The 23,133-nt window shown below is 41.0% G+C and overlaps 1 protein-coding gene across 6 annotated transcripts in view; it reads right to left on the bottom strand.

The window, feature by feature from the left end:
* Positions 1 to 787: 787 nt before the first annotated feature.
* The window catches only part of LOC110983451 (uncharacterized), a 146,462-nt gene continuing 124,116 nt past the window's right edge, over positions 788 to 23,133 (bottom strand). For all 6 annotated transcript variants that reach the window (XM_022242708.2, XM_022242711.2, XM_022242710.2 and 3 more), the window contains 6 exons: positions 21,587 to 21,675; positions 12,803 to 12,944; positions 8,828 to 10,626; positions 7,805 to 8,053; positions 7,051 to 7,264; positions 788 to 6,084 (listed from right to left, as the gene is read on the bottom strand). In XM_022242708.2, coding sequence (XP_022098400.2) covers positions 5,834 to 6,084; positions 7,051 to 7,264; positions 7,805 to 8,053; positions 8,828 to 10,626; positions 12,803 to 12,944; positions 21,587 to 21,675 — 2,744 coding nt within the window. In that variant the 3' untranslated portion in view covers positions 788 to 5,833. The remainder of the gene's footprint in view (positions 6,085 to 7,050; positions 7,265 to 7,804; positions 8,054 to 8,827; positions 10,627 to 12,802; positions 12,945 to 21,586; positions 21,676 to 23,133) is intronic.

The raw sequence follows: 23,133 nt of genomic DNA, 5'->3' as shown, positions 1-23,133 counted from the left end.
ATGAAACGTCACATTACACAAAGGCACATGGGTCATTCTATACATTTTTTGTGTGTGTCCTTATCACATCTGACATTATGATTTTGTAAGTTCAGAACACATTCTGTCATGAATTAATGCAAATTACATGTACCTGCAAAACATATAAAAAAGTTTGAAATAAATCCAGTGATATTTCCATGTCAAATAACAAAAGTCAGATGTAACAGGGACACAAAAATGACACTCTCTTAGAACCTGAACTTATAGGATGACCCAAATGTTAAGTCTTGAGTTACTCAAGCTTCTCATAAATATGCTAATCTGCATGAGCAAAAAACAAATAAGGACCAAATACCTTAAATAATGTGGGGGAAAAAAGATTAAATGGGGAGCAAAGGTGCCTCCAACAGGCTAACATAAAAAGTACACAGAATGGACCTTTCTGTAATGATACCTTAAATTCTTGCACGGTCAACATCGTCCTTGGAGAGAAAATTCTTCCTGTGAACATGAAAAGACAACTTTTGAAATTAATGCTTGTTTTGTTTTGTGCTGAATCATGTGACTTTTTAAAAATCAAAAAAGGCTGTTTTCATATCACACTTGCCCTTGTTCAGACTGGGATTTGTTTTCTGGCACTTATATACAACAAATGCAGTGGGAAGTAATTTCCAACATTCAATAGCACTAGGTACTTCTTGTCCCTATAAACCTTCTCGTCAACGACATTAAAGCTGAGCAGAGATGAGTAAAAGGAAAACGCTCCAAATTACAAATGATGTAAACAGCTGGGTCATGAACAATATTTACACATCTGTACTCTGCTCTGGTATTATTCACACAAACAGCCATAACTGGCAAGCATTCAAGTACAACTGTAATTAATCAGGATACTTAGGTACATTACTACATGATTGATCAATTCATCACAACAGAAGTTTTCCCCAAGTGGAGTTTTTTTTTGTTTAATACCCCCCCGTCTCACTCCCTATGTACGTGCCTTAAGTGAATGTAAAGTAATGATCTGTTAACAGGGCCCGGCGTTTAATGTACATGGCAGTGTACTTCAACTTGTGGCTAACATAGGCATAAAATGAACTTGAGTTGGGAAGTCGTTTATGGCCCATGGCATTGCCAATGACAAGACTGTGGCATTGTTTCAATAACAGAAATGGCAATGCAGCAAATACAGACAATGCCGACCACCGGTTGAACTCAGATGGGAACACATCTCAGACGCGTTTGCTTTAAATAATACTGGACACTCCTGGCCAACGGTGAGAGCTCACAAGAAAACGCAGGAACCAAAAGTTGTGGGGTGCGATTTGTTTCAGACAACCCCAAAACACGGTCAGCAGCGGTTGACAAGTGAGAAGCACTACACAACATTCTTTGTGGGAAAAAAAGGAGAAAAAAATCCTACATGACAGGCGGAATACAAGGGAAATCTCCAACAAATAATAACACCTCACATATGAAAGATAATAATGCACACCTATCTTATGTTTTCATCTAGCTGTGAACATCCTGGACACACAACATTCTGGGAGGCAGCTTAACCAAGTGTGATACGTCTGGTCAATTACCCAATCAAGTTCATGGAAAACTAGACTCTCATATTCACTGGTTGGTTTGAACATGAATCATTCACACACAAAAAACTGATTCCCAAACAAACATGTCATTGCATGTGAAATGTGTCTACAAATGAAATCATTCAATCCAACACAGTTAATCCATTTAACTCAAATAAGGTTGTTCATTCATAACATACAAGATTCATCAAATTTCTTACACTGTACAGTTACACAAACTCAGAAGGCTATAACCTACTACCTTTTATTGACATGGTTATGTATACACTTGGTGCAATTTTTTTTTCTTTTAAATAGAAAACTTCATTCTTTAAAAACAGGTGTTGATGAACACAAACTATGTACATGGCTTACATGTAATCATACCCCAGAGCCCCTTTAGAATTTCTTTCCATAGAATTATTTACAAAATGTCCCGATTTCCATCATCAAAATCAAAGAATGCTGCCAAACGCCAAGGTCATCACTTCTGTGTGACATTTTGGGATTAAAGTTAAGTCATTGTGGTTAGATAAGCCATGATTAAATATATCGGACTTTCATTAAGTCAGTAAACAAGGTTTACTGGTCATTGAAAAGATACTTTTTGGGAAGCCTACGACATTTTCAATTTGCATTCACTACACACTGAAAACATAATGGGCTATGTAGCACATAAAGAGATAACTACACTCCGTGTGTTCAGAGATGAAGGGCCACATCAACTGATGTTGCTACTGATCTGGAACCACGTATTTCCATGAACAGCATTCTCAACAGGTCTTCAAACTGAATGAAATTCTAGCAAAGTGAAAAGAATTCTTCGGGTTTCACCCTTTCCCCAAATAAAGCCACAAGTCATGTGCAAAGAGAATTCCATCATTTGAAATTGAAATAATTCTGACGTATTTTGTTGCCAAATGCAAACGCAATATTGTTCTTCCACCTGAGAACAAGGTTACTATGTCTAGGGTCAAAGTTCAGAGTGTATACTTCATTCATCTTCTGCCCATTCACCCTGTACTGTTGAACATCATACTTGTGGCCAAACCTGTTTGTCTCTTCACTGGTGTAATGGAAAAGAAAGCAGAAAGGAATCAATTGTTGCCAAACTCTACAACAGTATACCACACAGTGACTTGACAGGTAAGATTCTATGCTTGGCAATAAAAGCTACTAAAGTTGTTGACCGGAAAGAAAAACCAGGAAGTTTTCAAATATTTTTGGGCAGTCCTCAGAAGCAACGAACATGCTATGCAAAAGACTTTGAGATTTATGTATGGATTATGTTTGGCCCACACAAGCCATTAGGTCAAAGGGGAAATGGTACTGGTGGCAAACGGTGAAGACTTTCCTGCTTTCATATTCTGTAATCAATTTTTTTGAATTAATTTTACGAACAAGAACCAGGAGATAACAGTCAATCCCGATGAACAGTTTGAATACAGTGACAATTTTCGAAGGTATCATATTGATCATATAAAGCATTCTGGGGAAATCTCCCAAGTTATAGTAGATAGTTCTCCATTTGAAATCCTGCGGGTAATTTGCTTATTTTAATAACTTTGTAAATGAATATCATAATCAATACAGGAAATAACACAAAACCTTTTCTACTGAACAAAAACAAAAATTATGCTAAATAATACATTAGAATAGAACAGCATTAGTTTCACAGATTTCAGTTTGTGGATATTCCATATCCAGACATAACATACATTGTTCTATGTGACACTGGGAGCACAAAATGTACTCCTGATTTTTCTCTTTTTTCTTCTCGTCTCCCTCTCTTCCCCCCTTTTTTTTAAACCTTCCTCAAACATATATAATAAAAAACTGCAATGATTGAAGTGACAAAACTAAGATACGTGACCTTTAACCTATGACCTTAACCCCTACTGTGGCTACGGCATACCCTTCAGCTGCTTTCTTTACACCAATTCTACCAGTGTGACAAACTCGTCTACCATCCAATTTTTTTTGTAGTTTCAAAACTCTACACACTAGACGACATCGGACATGACAAACATATATCAAAAATGACAGCATGTTATGTGTTTTTAACTCCCACAAGGGCATCTCATGCCCCACCCACAATTCATATATATACACGGCATGACATTAATCTAATGTTGAATCTTAAAATTATGTCACAAATTTACACCCACCCCAAAAAAGTACACAGAAGCTCTGCTCAATGACAGTCAAGCATCTCCCGTCAGAAAAAGAAGGATCCTGGTTTTTATGGTAAGTTGCTACCATGGTGAAAATGTAACCATGACATAAGGCCAATAAATTCCCTCAAGCATGCATGTTTTATTCTGGCCACAAAAGGGAGAGAACAGAATATTTAAAAACAAAACAGACGTAAACTACTCAGCTAACGACAGCCACAAACTGGTTTTGTATGAAAAATATTCTAAACCTTTTGTTGTGGCTTCTTTCGAACATTTGGCAAATAGATTAGAAATCTGTCCTCGGGACGTCTATTTTGTCTATACAAAACATTCTATCATCATAAATTCTACATCTACACTTTATATTTCAATACAAGAATGGGAAACACGATGCATTCTGTCTGCATATATCTAATCTGTTTTTTTCTTTTTAGTATATTTCAGTATTTTGTCACATTGACCTTTTTAATTCAAAATCGTCTAATATTCTCTTTCAATGACTTCGTCTATTTCCAAAATGAAAATATACCTGGAATTTAAATATGTATAATTAAAAGTAAAACCCACAAATTCTTCTGATCTCTGATTTCAGTTAAAACCTTTGAGTTGCAAGTTTTTCCCCCTAGAACCCTTATCTGTGCTTTCCCAGGATACAGAGATACAGAATCAATTAACTCCCATGTTCAAATGGTTCTGGCTGTTGTAATTGGCCATGCAGAAATTAGAGTTGCCCTATTGACAGCTAGTAGAGTAGTTTGCCACGGCATCCAGCAAGTGGTGCTCCCAGACACCACATTCCAGTATCCACATTATCAAAACTGCATGGATACATAATCGTTTTAAGTCTGGTGGTGCCAGCCACATCAGCGCTGTCCCTGATTGGTCAATGGTCACTTGAACCAAAAGATGGATACCAGTCAAAATTTGAGGCTGAGGTAATTTTCTCTGCTCTATCCTCCTCTCCAACAGTTGCAAAATACAAGCAAGAACTCTATCCAAATCAAACTTCTACTCATGTCTGAAGAAAAACTGTCCAAAATTATTCAAATTTCCAATTAAGAGATGTTGAAAACCAACTAGAAAAATTGCAAATAATGTCATTTTTCAAAATCTGAATCTTTTCCATCCAACATTGTGGAAAGGCAGTAATGTGGGCAGAGATTTGATATTGGATCTATATTCTTCTGAAATGAGGAAAACACTTTGTTAAATAAGATTATATTTTTGGTCATAGGTAATGACACAAGAGATTTCTAACTTGACATAGAAATAACATAGTTGAATGAAAACTTCAAAAAGTTTAGAATGTTTAAACTTTCAAGTTTACAGAACTAGTTTTGGAGGAAATAACATAATTACCTTTGAGGTTAGTTCTTGTGATGCATTTCAGAAAAAAAATTATTATTCATCATTTTTGATGTGTTCCACACAATATAAAATGTACTTGTAATGCAGAGTAGACAGAGAACAATACTTTTGGCAAAAATGTGATTAAATGTGGTCATGGCAACTATACAGCTTGTAAAAAAAAATTCTTTGCAAAAATATTTCAACAACCAGTGTCTCAAGCTTTCTGTGCCATTTTCAGGCCTGATGGATTAGCTGTATGTTACCTTTAAAATGATTTAACCCTCTGTTTGAATATACCTTCAGGCACATAGACAATCTACAAGTGACCTGAACATAACAAGGCAGATTCTTCATCAATTGTACAATTTGAGAAACAAACAAATAAAACAGCTCATTCCACATCTCAATCTTTTGAAGACTGAGCATCTTTTAATAGATTTAGCATCCAACCTGATCTTGCACAAGGCAGTCAGGGTACTGTTCCTAGTGAGGTCGTTGTTATTTACATTTCGTTAATTTTGGTCAAAGATCTTAATATTAACTCTTACACATACAACTTATCTTGTAAATGGCACTATAAAGGACTACTTATATCAAATGCAATACAGTGGAAAATGAGGTTGACAGGGATTCAGTTGAACACAAGAACTTCCTGTTCTTGAAAGGGGTTAGAATGTAGCGTATACACCTAACAAGAAAAAAACACAGCTTTAGTGCCAGCTGCACCTAGATTTGTATTTGACACCAAAACTACGAGCTGTTGAGGTCAAAGACTTCTGCATGCAGTGCTGGGAACTGGAACCCAGGAGATTTGATCTTGAGCTCCATCAGGCGGCGGATGTGCTCGGGACCGATCTCCCTCAGCTTGGGGATGGTGGTAAGGAGGCGGGCAAAGAGACCTTGCTCCTCGGGGTGGTTCTGGGACACCTCATAGTGGAGGGCGTGCAGGAGGTCCAACTGCAGTTGCTTGACGCGCTCCCGATTCTTCAGTCCCGGCCGATCTGTTACGATCACAACGTGGGAGGACCAAAAAGTCAACATTTACAAAGGCAAAGATGAGTTACTCGTACGCGCAAGTGCCGCATAGCTCTTTTTGAATTTGTATGCCGTGTGTTAACCTTATTCGAGTTACTTCTACATCCTTCATAACACTTACTAAATTTGTATTGGATGGCATGTGTTACATGACGTCTCTTTGGCGAGGCCGCACCAGGTGCATGTGTGCTTGCACTTAGCAGGTGTGTGCCCACTCCATGCTAGAATGTACAGTCTTTGCACGTGCATCAGGCACCCAACTGACCCCCCCGTCTGTTTTACCGATGAGAGGATATTTCGTCACACGTCAGATAGAACGGAGCTAGCTGATTGTCGTATGTTACTTTTATAACCACCAGAATAAAATCTAAAATCATCTTATTAGTGAACTGCAGATTGCATGATGTGAATACTCGGACCAACACACAGCAAGCAGATGTGCATGTACCAGAACAGTGCAAAGAGCCGTTCAGAGGCTCATTTGGGTCAAACAAAAATAAACGCTGGCGCAAAGCACAGTTAAGTACTGTAGCATAGCTCTTCAGACAAAATGGCCTACAGCTAATGATTTGCACCAAACACCAGTTATTCTTTTCACTGATAAAGAATTTTCTGAGCTTTTTTTGAACTAATATAAAGAAACAAACTAAATGTGCTATTACACAAGAAGTGCAATTGGCAAGACACCCAGAGACATCTGCTGAAGCCTAACCTACACGTAGGTTGGACCATGACAACTTTGTGTCACAATTTTACTCTGGACTGAAAGAAAATTGGCTACTTGTACACAAGGAAGATTTATTTGGGTTTTGTACAAAAGAAATAACATGTTTCACATTCTTGCAAAGGAAAGAGTACTTTCATCCTGTGAAAGATGGATTGGTTCATTCAATCCACCGTCTTGCCTAGTGACCAGTCACATTTAGTCATACCTGGTGACATGATAACCACAGCAGACAGAAGTGCATATTCGCTGTCATCCAGCAACATCCGATTGACCCTCCGTGCAAAGTCAAAGAGCAGGTCAAACAGATTGCCCAAGGGCATCTTGTGGGCATCGTCCAGGGAGAACTTATCGCCTGTGGTCCACCAGTACACCATGTTGTTTTTGGTGTCGGCCACCGTTGAGAAACGTATCGTTGCCACCTAACAAAAAAGTGGGATCAAAATACGATCAGCACGGAGGAAACTTTCAGGGTGTGCTGCACACATTCATGTAATTTGTGACAACTTCTGGAAACTCAAGTAATGAAATGCATCTGAAACTCTGAGCTCAAGCAGGTGATGCAAACTCAAAATAATTCAAACAAGACAACCGGACTGTGAAACTTACTGGATGGAAAACAGTGAAGAACCTATCTGGGCCACTCCCTAACAATTGAGGCAATCACAACTTGAAACCGTCATGAAACTGTTCTCCCCCCAGTAAGCTTCACAGTCCAGTTGTCTCATTTAAATCATTTTGAGTTTAACAGATCAAAGAATGGCTTCAAGATTCATTTTGTGGGATCCAGTCAAAAATGACTCAAACACTTCCGCTTCTGAATATGCTCTATTCTGTGTTAATGTCTATAATCTTCAGTGATTTCAAAATATTTGTGAAAGGGTTCAAAAAACATTCCTTGGACACTTTGGGGGGTAACAGAGAGAGGGACGAGGACAGAGCCAACTGACAAGATATCCCACCTCAAACAAACCCGTCTTGATCAGCGTGATCTGGTCCTCCCGGTCGATGTGCTTGAAGCCAGGAATCATCTTGGAGAAGTTGACGATGCGTGTGATCTGGCTGGTGAACTTGCTGGAGAAGAACTGCCACATCTTGCCACTGTCCACGGGGTGCAGGACATCCGGCAGCTCTCGCGGTGGGTCCTTGGTGGTGGGAAAGCCAGGGGGTGGTGGGCACTTGCTGCAATCATGGTCATACCTGTTCTTTAACTACACCGCACAGGAAAGACGGTAAAGCAAAGCAGAAAATATGGATGTAACCATGTTGTGGAATGGAGGGCAAAACTGCTTCATGAATCTAGCCATGAATACCCTTACAAGAGCTGAAGAATATAGGTGATATGCAGGTCTCCAGAGTTCTTTGTCAGTTCCAAAATCCTTACAAGTATCTTTTAATTACGGCAGATCTTGATTGTGCTCCACTGTATTCCCTATTCCTTTTAAAGTTACAGTAAAATCTCGATACCTCGAATCTCTGGGGAATGGACAAAAAATTTGAGTTATCCAAAATTCGAGTTAAAAGAAGGTCTCGATTTCTTTTGAAGTTAAGTCATTATTTCGAAGTGTACCTATACGTTGATGCACAGTTACCGTAAATCTCCCTACAACGACTTTTGAAATGACATTGTGGTTATCTTATACTTTGGGGCCACAAGTTTTTGTTCATCATTGTAGAGCGCTTGCAAGTGTTCCGGTGTTAAAAGACCAAGTGTGTGTGTCAGAAAAGATTCATAACTAGACCCGCGTTCTGTTTACACTTTCTGGAAGTATTTTGGCTTTTGGATCTGCTACACAAAAACTTTGAGGTAAACGAATCCGGCAACATGAGCAGTTTGAGTTACGGATATGTTTTGTACATAAAAGCCTATTCCTTTGGCGGGAATTAATTATTGTTCGAGTTAAGCGGAGTTTCGAGTTAATCGACTTTGAGTTATCAAGATTTTACTGTATCTTATACAATTGCAACACCTGAATCAGACTTACCCGGCGTTCACTGGCTTCATCGGGACCCAGAAATGGGAAGTACCTCTCTCGCAAGAACACTATCCGGCGGAAGGTATAGAAACATGTGTCATGGTAGGACTTGTTGACGCTGTCAATGATCTTACAGAGCTTCTTCTTAAGCTCAGGGGTGAGGGGCTCCTCTGGGTTGAAGCCTTCCACTCTGTACTCGTGCAGGTCTTCTTCACTCATCTTGGACTCCAACTCTGAGCTCTCCTCTTCATCGATGGAGTTGCTCCGAGGTTCTTCCTTGATGACAATCTTCTTTTCCTTGGAGGATGAGGTTTGCCGCTCACTGGGCAGTGGTGACTGGAGAGGCGTGGTGAAGCTCTGAGGAGGGGAGAGGGCTGAGAAATCGGGTGTAGAGCACTCTGACTTGTGGGATCCCTTAGGGGTCTTGTTGGGGTCCGAGTGACCCTTCCCTGGGGACTGTCGCTTCACCGAATGCCTGGGGTGGAAAGAGTCTCTGCTGTCACCGGGCGAATGCTGGGAGACAGGCTTCGGCGAGTGCATCTCGGCTTTCAGATGCTGCTGGGCTAAGAATGCGGTTGGGCCGAGAGGTACCTGCTGAGGATGCTGTGAGGAGCTGACAGGGACCATGACCTGCCCACCAGAGGACAGAAGAGGCGAGGGAGGGAGGTGCTGCCGGCCTGACAGTGGGTTCCATCCTTGAGACATTGGAAGTAGAGACGAGTGCGACAGCAGTGAAGACTGTGGGGGCAGACCCTGTGGCATCTGCTGGGGCGGAAATGCACCAGGGAACTGGAAGAACTGGTTCCCTTGGCTTGAGTGCGGCAGGAACGAACAGTGGGTGTTGTCATCTGATCTGAGCAGGGGCTCCGAGGTCCGGCGGTGTCCCGCATAGAATGCCTTCATCTGTGAGGTGGCAATATCTGCCATGCTTGCATGCACCTCGTGACCGGGGCTGGCTGATTTCGAACGGTGCCTGGTATCTTCCCGGCTCTCTTTACTGGTATTGGGTACAACTACCACAGTTGGGCTAGGTGGGATCATGTCCTTGCTGTTTGACTCAGGGCTACTCATGTCCCTGGGAATAAGTATGACGGGTTGACCCGCAGCAAGCATTTTATTGATGGCTTCCATTGGCAAGTCTCCCTCTGTAGCTGTATTGGGCTCAACCTTCGACCCATCCCGTCCTATCATTGACATCTTCTGTGTAATCTCTTCGCTAACTGACTGCGGCATTCTTCTGTCATCCTTTGCTGGCCGCATCCCTGTCTGCATGTACATTTGGTTCACACCAACCGAGTCCTCATGTGATTTAGAGAGCGAAACGCTGGAGATGGTGGGCGACTGTTCCAGACTTCTGCTTCCACTTCCGTTGATGGAGCCATCGCTGGCTCCAGGGATTGAGGACTGCCGACCGACGGATCCTGGTGGTGACATGTCTGGGGCAGATATGGAGGAAGTCTCTGACATGGAGTGCTCGCGGTCAGACCCACTATGGTCTAGCTCCTGCTTGATGATGTTGGAGATGGACTGTGCATGGTTGGCCATTGCCTGGCCCAGCTGAGATTCCATCATGGCCGCCATGTTCATGCCAGGGTACATGGCTGGTATACTAGTTGGTATCATGTGGCTTGGAGGGTGTGCAGCACTCATAGGGGGACCACCGTACTTGCTCTGATTGAACAGTTCAGGGTGGTTGCCATAGAAACCAGCTGGCTGATGGACTGTGTTATCGCCAAAACTTCGCTGTTTGGCAATCGTCTCATGCATTTTCTCAATCATTCGTTTGGACCTCCGACCTAATCTGGATCCTGTAATAAATGTTAAAATTAAGTCAAGTTAATGAGAAGAGTTAAAACTCTTTTTATACACAGAAAAAAATGTGATTTACAGTACAGGTCAGAATTTTGGCAGACACGCTAACACGATCAATGAACCTGACACGCTGTTACATACACGCTTTGTGGTTTACCGTGCACTGCTGCTCCTGCACCGGACCCTACCCCCCCCACCTCATTATCTTGGCAGGGCTTATGACCACAGACCACAAAGGTGACCGACAACGTGTAGTGAACCACTGCACATGCAGAGCTGTCACTGCAGCTTCATGTATGCATGTACATGTACACTGTATGGCAGTGCACTGAATAAGTAATATCACGTACATGTAGCGCGTGGCTGGCAAGATGACCGTCATAAAGTATCAAAATATGTATAATACAGCCGTTTCCTTTTAGTTTTGGATCATGGAAGTTGTTCAGTCGGAGTACATCTGGAAAATGTCAAATTAAGTGAAACCTGGCCAGTAGTCCACTGTGTGTTTAGATACTACAAACCTTTTTTGGAAATGAAAGCTTTGAATTTTTTAAACTCACGGGATCAACTGGAGTGACGACGCTTTTCCGGCTGGTCCTAATGCCAGATTGGTTTTAAGCAGTTCCCATTTGCGCGAGAAACTTTTTCACAAATGAACAGTAACCACGAAACGAATCTATTCCTCAGCCAGACCAATTATAAGAAGCTGATTTTACAATGAAGTATTTCTTAATTTAGGGATATTTAGTTCATGTGTCAGAATTTCAGTATAAAATTAAAAAGACACCCACTGAACTTGCGTAAATTTTAACTTCATCATTTGCTGCCCACACCAATAACAGACGTTGTGCCAAGCAATCACGAAACTACAACCACCCTAACACTTTCATCCTACCCACCAAATCATACATCCAAACAACTGTATTGCATATTCGTTTAAATACAGCGCCAACAAATGCATAATTATGAAGTTCACATGGGTGCTACTTTGTCCGTTGCAGCCAGTGCATGCACGTGCGGACCCGACGTCCTTTCATTTCAGTACGCTCTTTGCTGTTTAGTTTGGTTGTAATTTTGTCAAAATCAGAGCGATTTCTTTTGGTAGATTTTCCAGCTGCAGAGTTGAAAACGGATGGGAAAAATCAATACTTCACATCAAATTTATATTCACGTGATTTTGAACACACTCAGCTAGAGTACGGGAACAACTTTCTATACATATGCTAGGATCGCCGCCTTGGGGGCCGTCTCGACTAAAATTTGGCTAGCAGACCTGCGAGTTCAAACCCTGTTTATATTTTGAGGATTTCTTACAAAATAGATTTCTCTAATTTAGGAAATGCTTTGTCATAAAAATTACTACTCATAGTTGTCTCGGTTGAAAAATTGATTTCATGCTCGAATATTTTCTGTGCCTGATTCAGAACTTTTTGGAGCAATTCAGACATTAACCAACAGTGTTGCCGGCATGGCACTTTCATCAATCCTGTAAGGACAAACAAAACGCTTTATCTTTGAAAATAATTTTGTGATGCCTGCTACACACATGTACAAGGTAAACTACTGACAGCATTTCCCTGGAATTTGAAGATAGCTTGAGCTGCAGTCAAACTGAATACTTTTCATTGTGGGAAACTAGAAAAATGACTGCTCCGGTCAACAAGGGCCTGGCTGTTTTGGGGTTTGCGTGTAGCATGTGCCTGTTTATACTCGGCTGATCAGACTGCGGTGTCCGTGTTCTCTGTTAGGCAGGGGTGAGTGTGTTTTGTGTTTGCATTTAACTCCTTTTGTGTCTGTTTGACTCGATGCATGCTGACATGCTAAGCATGTTTGCATGTCAGCTTAAAATTCTGACCTGTAGGGTATCTTCAGACATATGCCAAAAAAGGCAAAAAAATACGGGCAACTGTGTTTGTCTCACAAGAAGAGAGTAGTTTTGTAGTCAAGACCCCTGAGACCATTTCAGGGGCCCCATGACATCTCGGACGGTTCTTTAAAGAGAGTCAGATTCTTTCAAAGGCCTGTTGTTACTCTGACTCTGTGACGTGTGACTCATCTTCACAGAGCAGGTCATCAATGTGCAGAGATATTTTAGACACTCATCTGCAACGAGCATCTATCACAAAGACTAGAATGGGGGTGGGGAGAGACGAAATTGGAGGGAGGGCTCACCTTCTTTGGACATGCCGACTGCAAGGCACTTCTTCCATCGGCACAGCTGACACTGGTTCCTAGTGTAGAGAGAGATGTCACACTGTCCGTTATTGGAACATGTGTAGGACTCATGCTGTGTGAGACTCCTTCTGAAGAAACCCTGCCAAAGCAAAGACACAAACCAAACAAAGGAAGAACAAATGTTTATATGTTCAGAATTTAGAGAAAACCAGGAGGTGTTTCACTGATTTCAATATACTGACTGGATACCACATTAAGATTGATAGCTGGAAGCCTCCAGGTACTTTGTTTGGTGACCAAACACCAAAATGCAAACATATGTGTGTGTGTGAGATTGACAGTGAGACTTCCTATCTTTCACAATGGGATATCATATCATAATTGTAATGAGCCATTTTGTTTGGACCGATTGTTCTTTAGATATGCGCCATGGATATTTAAATAGAAATCTCCTCTGTTGTTAACCACGCAATGATTTTATTTAATTATTAATCCATCCTACTAGAAAAACCCGAAAAGTACCAACACATATAGCTTGCTTTGCTGCATCAAACAGAAAGCAACCATCTTTTTGGGTGAGGCCACCCAAAAACTTGAGTAAGGAAGACCTCATGTATTTGTGCAAGGCAGTGGGTGAATGGGTTATCCAGTTAGTATCAGTGAGGTGTTTGTTACTCAAAAGCTCTCACTGTACACTCTACGTCGAAGTATCACTTTGCCTGCAACGAAGAAAGGCTGATGAGGACCGGTTAAATTGGGTCCCATGCATATCTGTGAAGACTGAACATTCCTACAGAAATCAGTAAGGAGTGCTCTAAATGGCTCCTGCCAGGTGAGCATCATGCATAGTGCCCCCACCAAGGAGACATCATTGCTACGTGATAAAAGTGCCATCTCTTGTTCATACACAGAGTGCTTATGGACAGCTACAGTTGTCCAAATTTCCAGAAACTTGTGCAAGCCCAAAGGATGACCAATGATAATCACATATCAAAAGAAATATCAAAAGAACAAAGAAATGGTTAATACAATTTCCCTTTCCAAGAAGACTCTGCTACATCCTTTCGTAAGAATTACATCAGCAATAGACTGCAAAATTTGTACTCAAAGTTTAATGTGATAAAACAATGTACCAGAAATAACATAACTTGTATTTTTTCTTACTTTTATAAAAAAAAATTGGCCACCACACTGCAAGACATGAGCCACTATATAGAGCAGATGCCACTGCCGCATGTAATTGCTAATTATTGACAGACATGATCAAAAATTAATTAAAGCAGCGCTAGTAACCGGCCAGTTGTCATGATTCTCCCCCGAGCTATCCATATCATCCCTTCCCGTCTAGCCTCTGCAAAGTCACCTCTCATTTTAATGAGAGGAAGAGAAAGAAAAAAAAAACCAGAAAAGAAAAAAAAAGAGGAAAATAAAAAAGGCTGCTCAGGCAAATTCACATTAGAAGTTCAAGGTCTGCTTCACACCAGTTAAAGAAAGCTAGACAAGCTAAAAACTGCTGTCAGGAGACTGTCCTCCAGATGTCTCCTCTAGTCAGTCACGCCGACCGGTGATCTGCACATGGTGGGGGACTCAGCACACACAAACCAAAGATATCTGTCACGCAGCTGTCCGTGCGCATCCCATCACTAATCAACATGGCTTTAACTAATGACAGGACATATTACCGTCTGGCAAGGCATCTTTATAAACCTAGATCCCTTAAAAATAAAAAAGAATGTGGTTTCTCTTACATTACATGAAAATACATTTCCTCAACTACTCCCCCTTACAAAAAGGCAAATTACTTGATTCAGCAAGAGTACTTCTTAGTTCAGTCACGATTAAAGGACACAACTGTCATTTGATGCAATAATTCATGAGTCACAGGTTACAATATTTCAAGATCACAAATATTGATTTTTTTCCCCTGCAAATTTAAAAAAAAATAAATAAAAATACACGACTTGTGAAATGGAGTTGGCCTGGGTCCACTGGCATTGATTGTTTAGGAATACACGTGTCTCGCAAAGCAATGTCTGATCGTGTCTGATGTTGTGACAGGGAAAACACACGATTCAGAGGGAAGGGTTACTTGGGGGCGAACGAAATGTCATGTCTTGCAGGTAAATTAATTAATGCATTCATCGTTCATGTGAATTCCACAAATGCCTAAATCTAAAGATTTATTACTTTTAAGGGATATACATTTAAGATAGTGTGCACTGGAAAAAAACATTAGGCCTGAACAGGGCAATTAAAAATGTGAACAAATAAATACGTCCCCTCCGTGTAATTCTCCACCACAAAATTCAATGCACAGATAAACTGCTCGTTCAATTCCTGCAACCTTCCAGAAAATTTGACAGACACTGCTTTAAATGGATGCATTTGAGTCACACAGATGAAACAAATTACATTGACAGTGCATTGGTATATGTTAGTCTATGTATGAGGTGATGTGGGCCACATCCAAAGGAGAGCCACTGTGAATTACATTCCCAAACTGCATGTACAGCTGCAAATATTGCATCCTCTTATGCATGCACTGCTACACATTTCAATGTTTTATTGTTTTATTTTTAGGTTTAGATAGAGGGCACAGAAAACAACATGTCAACTGCTTGAACAGAAACTCACTATTCTGAAGCTGCAACATTTTGCAGCTCAAGGTTATTACCTTAATATTGGTGGTATTCCTCCATGGTATCAACTACATTTAATACACATGTACCACCAACAAACCCTTTAAGAAAATAAAAACCCAACAGCACTCAACAAAATCCCCCCACCAAAAGAGAAACAAACAAACCAACCAAGAAAAAGGTTGATTTCATTTTAATGCACAGGTACGGTAATAGTACAGTAGGCCTACAAGTGTAAGGCCAATTGATTTTTATGACAAACCAAATACATCTACCGCTATTTGAGAAGGACTATTCAATTTATTTCATAATTATTTATCCCGGGTATCCTGGATCAGTTCTTCAGCATTGTTCTCCCCCCTCAGATTAAGAAGAAATGTGGATGGAAAATATCAGTTTTGGAAAGAATTGTGGAGAATGAATCTTGGGTAAAATCCACGCAACTCATGTAGCGGTCATGGTAAGAGTTGACTCGGCAATAACCCACCACTGTAGCGGTCTGCCCAGCCGGACAGGTCATTCCAGCCAACAGCCTCCAGACTGACCTTGTCATTGACCTCCACTGACCTTGCCACTGTCTCTGCCATCATCCACTTATCATGGTGGAACCATTTTCTTTTTGGATGTAAATGGCCATCTATTCCGCTGCCTATTAGCCCCACAGGGAGGGAGAAGAAGTTCTTGAATTTTTACCGATCTGTCGCTGGCTTATTCCGGTCACTGCATCTCTCCGCCTGGCTATTATCGAGAGGTGTTTAATTATCACGTCAGCCCCACTACCTGTTCTCTCCCTAGTGGACTCAAGGCCAGAAACAGCACACTTGAGTTGTGAGTGTTGCCTAAGCTGCTCAGTGAGCAGGTTTGGTCTCAGCTGACAGGGTCTTTTTCCCTTGCCTTACGTCCAGTGCTCCTTGGTCTCAGGGGTGGGGTGGGGGGGGGAGAAGCAGGTCTGGTGGGGAAGCAATTATTAACGGAGAAGCCTTTTCCCATGTTATAATTGGATTCCTCAGTGGACCAATGAAGGAACCAGAACAATCATCTTGATCGTGATCAAGCCAACAAGAAGGATGCCATTACTGGACCAAGAAAGATGCCATTACTGGACCTAGCCAGACATTAGTTGCGGGAACAGTGTCGGGGAGCCATCTGGCAAATCCAACCCTGCCGACATGATGTACGGTTCACGACCTGTTTATACTTGGCTCTCAGGACGGTGCCAAATTATCTGTGTGCGTGGATTTGCAACTAAGGAATGGAGCCAGTGGCAGCTCATTTGCGACAAAAATTTAAGAAAATGCAAATTCGGTTCAGTGGAGATGGACAAACGCGGCAGAGTGGATGTGCAGAATCACTTATGCTTAGTTGGCTTTGACAACAGCCAATTTTCTTTGTTTCTTTTCCTCTTTTTACCCTGTTTAGGGAGTTGTGGTTTTTCTATTTCTGTGCTCAAGAAACTGTGAACTAAGCAGACAGCTGTAAATCTGGCGTGTTCTGAGAGGAAGTAGTCGTTATTCTTCTTCGCTGATCTCTACAATTTCTCAAGGATTCTGTCCAAACACAAATCAATGGGATCCCTGCTATCACAGATGCTTTTTGTTTTGTTGTAGGTTTTTTTCCCGTTCTAGAGAGATGGTGAGATTCATGGTGATGCAGAAGACATGTCAATCACCACTAATTGGCCGTTTGGGACATTCTGCCTAAACCCAGTACTGAAGGGATTTTCACGCTCTACAGGTTTTTGGACAACCCTGGCCAATGAGTCAAGCCCCTTGGACTTGTGAGAATCTGTTAAATTCTCCAGAAATCAAAAGACTAAACGTTAATTCCTGCCAATCACAGAGACAAGACACAAGACTTCTTTTTTCCTTCATTGTTTTTTATACCCTTATGAACTCTGCATATGATCCCCTCTCCTCTCCAATCCTCCTATTTAGAGTAAAAAGATTCCAGTAAGAATCCATGCACAGGAAATGTTTTACGCTTTTCAGCTTTTAGAAAGCGCCCGGTGAAGAAAGTCAAGACTTTTTCACTTAGGAATCTATTAAGTACTTCCCTGCTGGAGAGATACCACACATGGGATTTATGCATGGCTTGACAGGCAGAGGACAGCATGACGCCACAGCGCTGATGTGTATAGGGAGGGGGGTGATGACATGGCACTGGCCATTCATTGCCATCATCATGCTAACAGGATGCACTTGCTCCATACCATCAATCCAACATCTCAAGCATTTATTCCTTTCTTTTTAGCATACCTATTACGATCACAACGAACATGTGACAGAGGCCGTCAGCTGAAAAAAATTGACTTTCTGCAGCCTTCAATCTGCACAGTAATCATTGTTTCCTCCTCTCCGGATAACAAGTTTTTTGTTTTAAATTCTCTTTTATTTTTTATTGTCACAGTCATTATTGTCACCACATTATTTCAACAGAATCAGTCCAGTTTACATTGGTATGTATGATTGTTGATGCTAATATTGTTAATGATATGCATCATCCAGTAAATGAGTTCTTCCATGTGATGCTTTCAGGAAGGAGGATGAGATGAATGGGTGCAAAAACCAACCGTTTCAAAAACAGTGTTATGCCATCAGCCCTGCGGGTTTTTAATAATGGGAATTTTTAATCATAAAATAATTATGAATAATTGGTTTTAGAAACAGATTTACACCATTATTTGTCTGGGTTTTTATTAATGGGATTTTATGAAATGAGCGTGTATAGCAACTGGTAAGTTTGTTTTAATCTCTGTGGTAATTAGTTTAACTAGTTTCATTGTATGTTTATGCGAGTCCAACATTACAAATTCCTTTGATTGTTTTTCTTTTAAATATTGGTTGAATAAATTAATCTTGAATCTTGAATGAATTTATTTTGTCAAGTGTTGTTGGCAAGTGAATGGAGAATTAGGGGCCTACGCGCTAGAGACAGACTTCCATTCTTTTTTAGACAGACTCATTTTTTAATGAGTATTTTACTGTTCAACCACTGCAATTTCTTTTTCTTGCATTTCTCACTCAAAATTCACGAGCTCCATCTGCCGAAGAATTTATCTTCTCTGTCTAATGATTCAGAAAGGCACACAAGTTCAATGGCATTTGTTCAGATGTACATATGCAGACCACAAAGGATGGAGTAATTTATAAGAGAAAGGCAGCGTCTGCATACAAACACTGTACATTACAAGCGTCTGAATATGTACGTTCCAGTGGCAGAAACATATCAAGTACTGCTACATTTCATGTCTTCACTATTCAAACATGTATCTTCAGCCATCCCATTCAGAACAAAACTCACATTCAGTACCTTTAAATGCTGAAAAACGGGGAAAAAACAAATTGTTATCAGAAATATTCCAAAATGTCAGTTCCAGAAAAGAAAGTCTACTACAAAACTTAAAATAAATTTCACTAAGCGCCATGGTAACAAGCTTTTTAATGCTGAGATATATGAAAAAAAGTGTTCAAAGACTTGAACCGATAAAATTATCAGATTTCAGTTTTTCATTTGGCTTTTTTCCAAGCTATAAAAGAACCCCCCCTCATATCTGTGGAATTCAAACATTATGAAAGTTTTCATACAGGAGCTCCAGACTATTGGCTGAAATGACTACTGCAATACCACAAATCCTCTGTCTTAAAAAAAGCAAAAGAAGTATATGAGAATGAATTAGCCAAGCTACCGCCAAAAAAAAGTGTAAAAAAAAAAAGCTCAATCGTTGATTTATAGTGATGTTTAATTCCGCTAATGGCACAAGTCAGCACGTACTTTTGGCAGAACCGCTACATTCTTCCAGGCACGACTACTGTTTCTGTTTATTTGTCACATTTAATAGGATTAGACCCTGTGTGCAGGAACCAACAATGACAGGCCATAAGTATGACATGGCTCGACTTTGAATTTCTATTGAGGCAAATGCACTTTGTACTATTCAAGCCTCAATCAACTCGGAAGGCAAACACTGTGGAGGAGGGGATAAAAAAGACAGCCAAAATTAAAGTCATTTTGTATCAGCACGAATGTCGGGCGGAAGATTCATTGTATACTGTGGCAGTATTAATTTAATTTTCATAAATTCCCCCCCCCTCTTTTTTTTCGCGACAGAATTGGCAGCATCAAGAGGAAATGCTGATAGTCGCAAAGCACAAACAACAAATAATTACAGTGCCACAATCGTTCCCCCATTGTGAATCCATCTTGTCCAAGGTTCAAACCCCCCCTTTCACCACAGAGGAAATTCAGCAGTCAGCCTGCCATCCATCATATCCTGACCAAAAAAAAATCCTTATGTCTCAGAGGACAAAACAAGTCCGATGACTTTGACATCCAACATCATCAACCTGGGGAGAATCTTACTTGTAAGGTTCTCCTGGCAACTGCACGCTGACAACCCTCCCCCCTCCACCACTCTCTCCGCAGGTGTCCTTGACCCCTACTTTCTGATGGATAAGACCAAGTTTTTTTCTGAAATGGCAGTGATGCAATTACTGGATTGGGTGGGAGTCCCACTACAGGACCTAGGGAGAGGAAACAGCCAGCGTCCTGGGTGGCTCGTCTTTTATAAAGTACAGGTGGTGAGGTTAATTTGCTGTGACCTGGCAAGAAAGAGCGGTGCCCTGTAAGTGACACGCCGGGCGTTAACCCAGACAAGGTAAACTACTGTAGACTATAGTAACCAATCACTGGTGTCACAGGATGGGGCTGACCAGTCTCGCTAGGCAAGGAGGCGCCCTCTGTTGAAAGCTTGGATTTCTTTTCTCAATGAATTTCACATGATTGTGCCATTACAAAGCAACCTGGGTCAGACTTTATCGTTTTTTTCACACCCATAGAATTGCAATTAACCTGATAGATGTGGGAAACTACATAGTTTTCTCCTTCATTTCGGTCCAGTATTTGACAAAAGACATCCGCCCCCAAAAAAACAGAACACGCTCAAATCAGACTTGCTACTCCTATGCAATATGAAAAGGACATTTCAAATGTCTTTCTGTTGGTAAAAAATCTTTCTTGATGTACTTCTTCATTTTGCCGACAATCTTTTGAATTTTTAAGATTTAAGTTGTGAAATAAACAGGAAAACTTTTGGCGAGTGGAAAAAAAGCACGAATAGTCCTGTAGCCACCCAAATTTCAAATGTCTCAATTACTGAAGTCACTCCAAGTTTTTTTTTTGCTAAGTAACAATTGTGGCATTTAGAGAAATTCAGTGTGGGAAAAAGTAGGATTTTCATACCGGTGGTATAAAACAGTAGGCCTACGAATTGATACTAAAAAACTTCAGAGAGAAACAAGGTGGAGTGAAACGTAACATCCCCTACAGCAGCAATTGATCGTGCATTTTGAAAGTTCTGTGTCATCTTAAAAACCAACCTCCAATTATCTAAACAATTATCTTCAGCCAGCATGTTCCTGTTTTCGGATGCCTATTTTGTTTCATTATATTCACCCATCCCATGTTCTTTGCAAGCTGATGAGCCCCATTTGTCTTAAGTCAAACTTTTTTAGTTTCAAATAGGGGTGCAACCACTTTTTTCAAGACATAATACACACTTCTGTACAGAGGTCATGCGACAATTTGCACCATGAACTTGATATAGGGGATGGTAGCGGAAGCCTTTCTGCATACACAGGGTCTGCAGCTCTTCTGGGTCTTATCTCCTAAAGCTCCATAACTGTTTTCAATTTTCACTCATCGAAATACACAGAAGTGGGTATCAATGTTTTTATTCATAACTGCCACATCTGCTGTGTGATGGTAATTTCAAATTCTACTGCATGAAAGTTTGCCTTTCGTCTGAGTTGATACAAAGAAAAATAAAGCATCAAAAAGATTTCCAAGGTTTTATGATGTCATACTGTGACTTTCTCAGGTCATGATTACTGATACATAAAGGAACCTTTTTAGGAGGAAACTAATTAGATTGTCGATGGCTGAAAAAAAAGCTAACTTATAGGGGGGGGGTTCCTGGATTCGAATCAGCATCAGAGACAGATAAGAAACTCAATACTAACCGTGATCAATCTGTGAACTCGAATCAATTTCAAAAAATCAAAACTGCACATTGCAAAAACTACAGTTACAAGGAAAAAATAAAGAAACTGAAGCTTCAAGTGAATTCCAAAGAGAGAACTTTTACCTTGCAGCCTTCACAGGAATGGATGCCATAGTGGAACCCTGTGGAGGTGTCACCACACACCATACACTTGATGAGTTCATTCAGTTCATCTGAAGCAGACGAGAAAAAGAGACAGAGTGATGTTTACTCATTTGCTGCAACATAGCACTGGCCCTACCGTCATGTTCTGACGTCCTTTCCTCCATCTCATGAAGGGTCTCATCACTATCGTCATGCAGTCACAGAGATGAACAGTTCCAAGCCAAAAAAAGGTGATTAATGTTTCTGTGCTCGTTTTATAACTAACAACCTTCCCACTGGCCCCATCCCCCCCTCATGCAAGGCCCGTGCAGTGTGCATATGCACGCACACAGGAGACGCTGGATGAGGTTTCCTTTGGACAAACAAGCTGTCGTCTCAAAATATCATGGTGTTGGATTTCAGATTGGACAGCTACAGTTGTGCTTCCTGCTATGGCGAGTTTACAAAACGATGCATTCCTGATAGCGGTGGGATATAATGAATTTGGGGGGGGGGAAAGGGAGTTAGAAAAGGGAATTTTTAACATGTACACTCGTTAAAATGGAACAAAGTTGGATTTGAACACGTACATAGGTTACGCGTAACCACAATTGAAACTTCACAGGCCAACACTCTATATTTCAAAGAGTTTGTTTCACGTCAGGCAAAGTGTAAAATTACCACTTAACATTTTGAAATGAGCTCATAATCCTTGTGCTGTTTTGCTTCAGGGAGGAAATGATTTCAGTTCATGGGGGGGATTTACATATTTTTTTCAGTAAAGTGTCCTCATCCTTTCACTGTGGCGTAATTTTCTGAGGTCGGGACACGGCGCTTATGCCGTGAGGGCCGTCGTAAAGCCTGCGTCTGAAACAACACGTCGGGTATTTGCAGACGACATCTTCAGATATGTTCACCTGCTAGTTCAGAAAAAAGGGGGTGGGCAAGATTAAAATAGAAAGGTAAACAAATTATGAATCCCCATTCTGCTGACAAGCCAGGCTTTGATCTGTTGAGGCCAATGACCGGATAATGAGTTAAATATGCCGTGCACCCAATACCGGCCGTAAATTACGTTACCCTGTCCCACGATGGTCTCCTCTGACAATATGACAAGCTAATAATTAGACAGTCAATGTTAATGTGATTAGCCTTGGCAATTAGTCGATATGTAAACTGACAAGGCTGGGGGCAACTGAAGGGGGTAATGATCCCTGTTTAAAACTTTTGCAAAAGAAAGTAAAAAGATTCCCAGGAGGGAAAACAGAAACAACAGCAATTGTCTACTACTGTTTCATGTGGATTGAATTTCGATATATCGTGCCTTGGGCACTGCTGGACAGTACTTAATGGGCAGAGCAAAGTTGAAGTTGAACTCCTTTCCCACAGAGCACTACAAATTAATGTTTAAAACCTCAGAGGCTTAATTACAAGTCCGTGGGCAGGCAGCAAACTGCTCCTTTGTGCTTCCTAGTCAACGGAGGTCTTACAGAACATGACCGTGATAACCTAGGGGCCAATGCACTGCCACTTTGGCACTCACGAAG

This window comes from Acanthaster planci, linkage group LG03 (assembly GCF_054643075.1).
Source record: "Acanthaster planci isolate LZ-2023a linkage group LG03, COTS_SCS, whole genome shotgun sequence".
NCBI classification, from domain to species: domain Eukaryota; kingdom Metazoa; phylum Echinodermata; class Asteroidea; order Valvatida; family Acanthasteridae; genus Acanthaster; species Acanthaster planci.
This window is presented reverse-complemented; position numbering and strand designations above follow the sequence as displayed.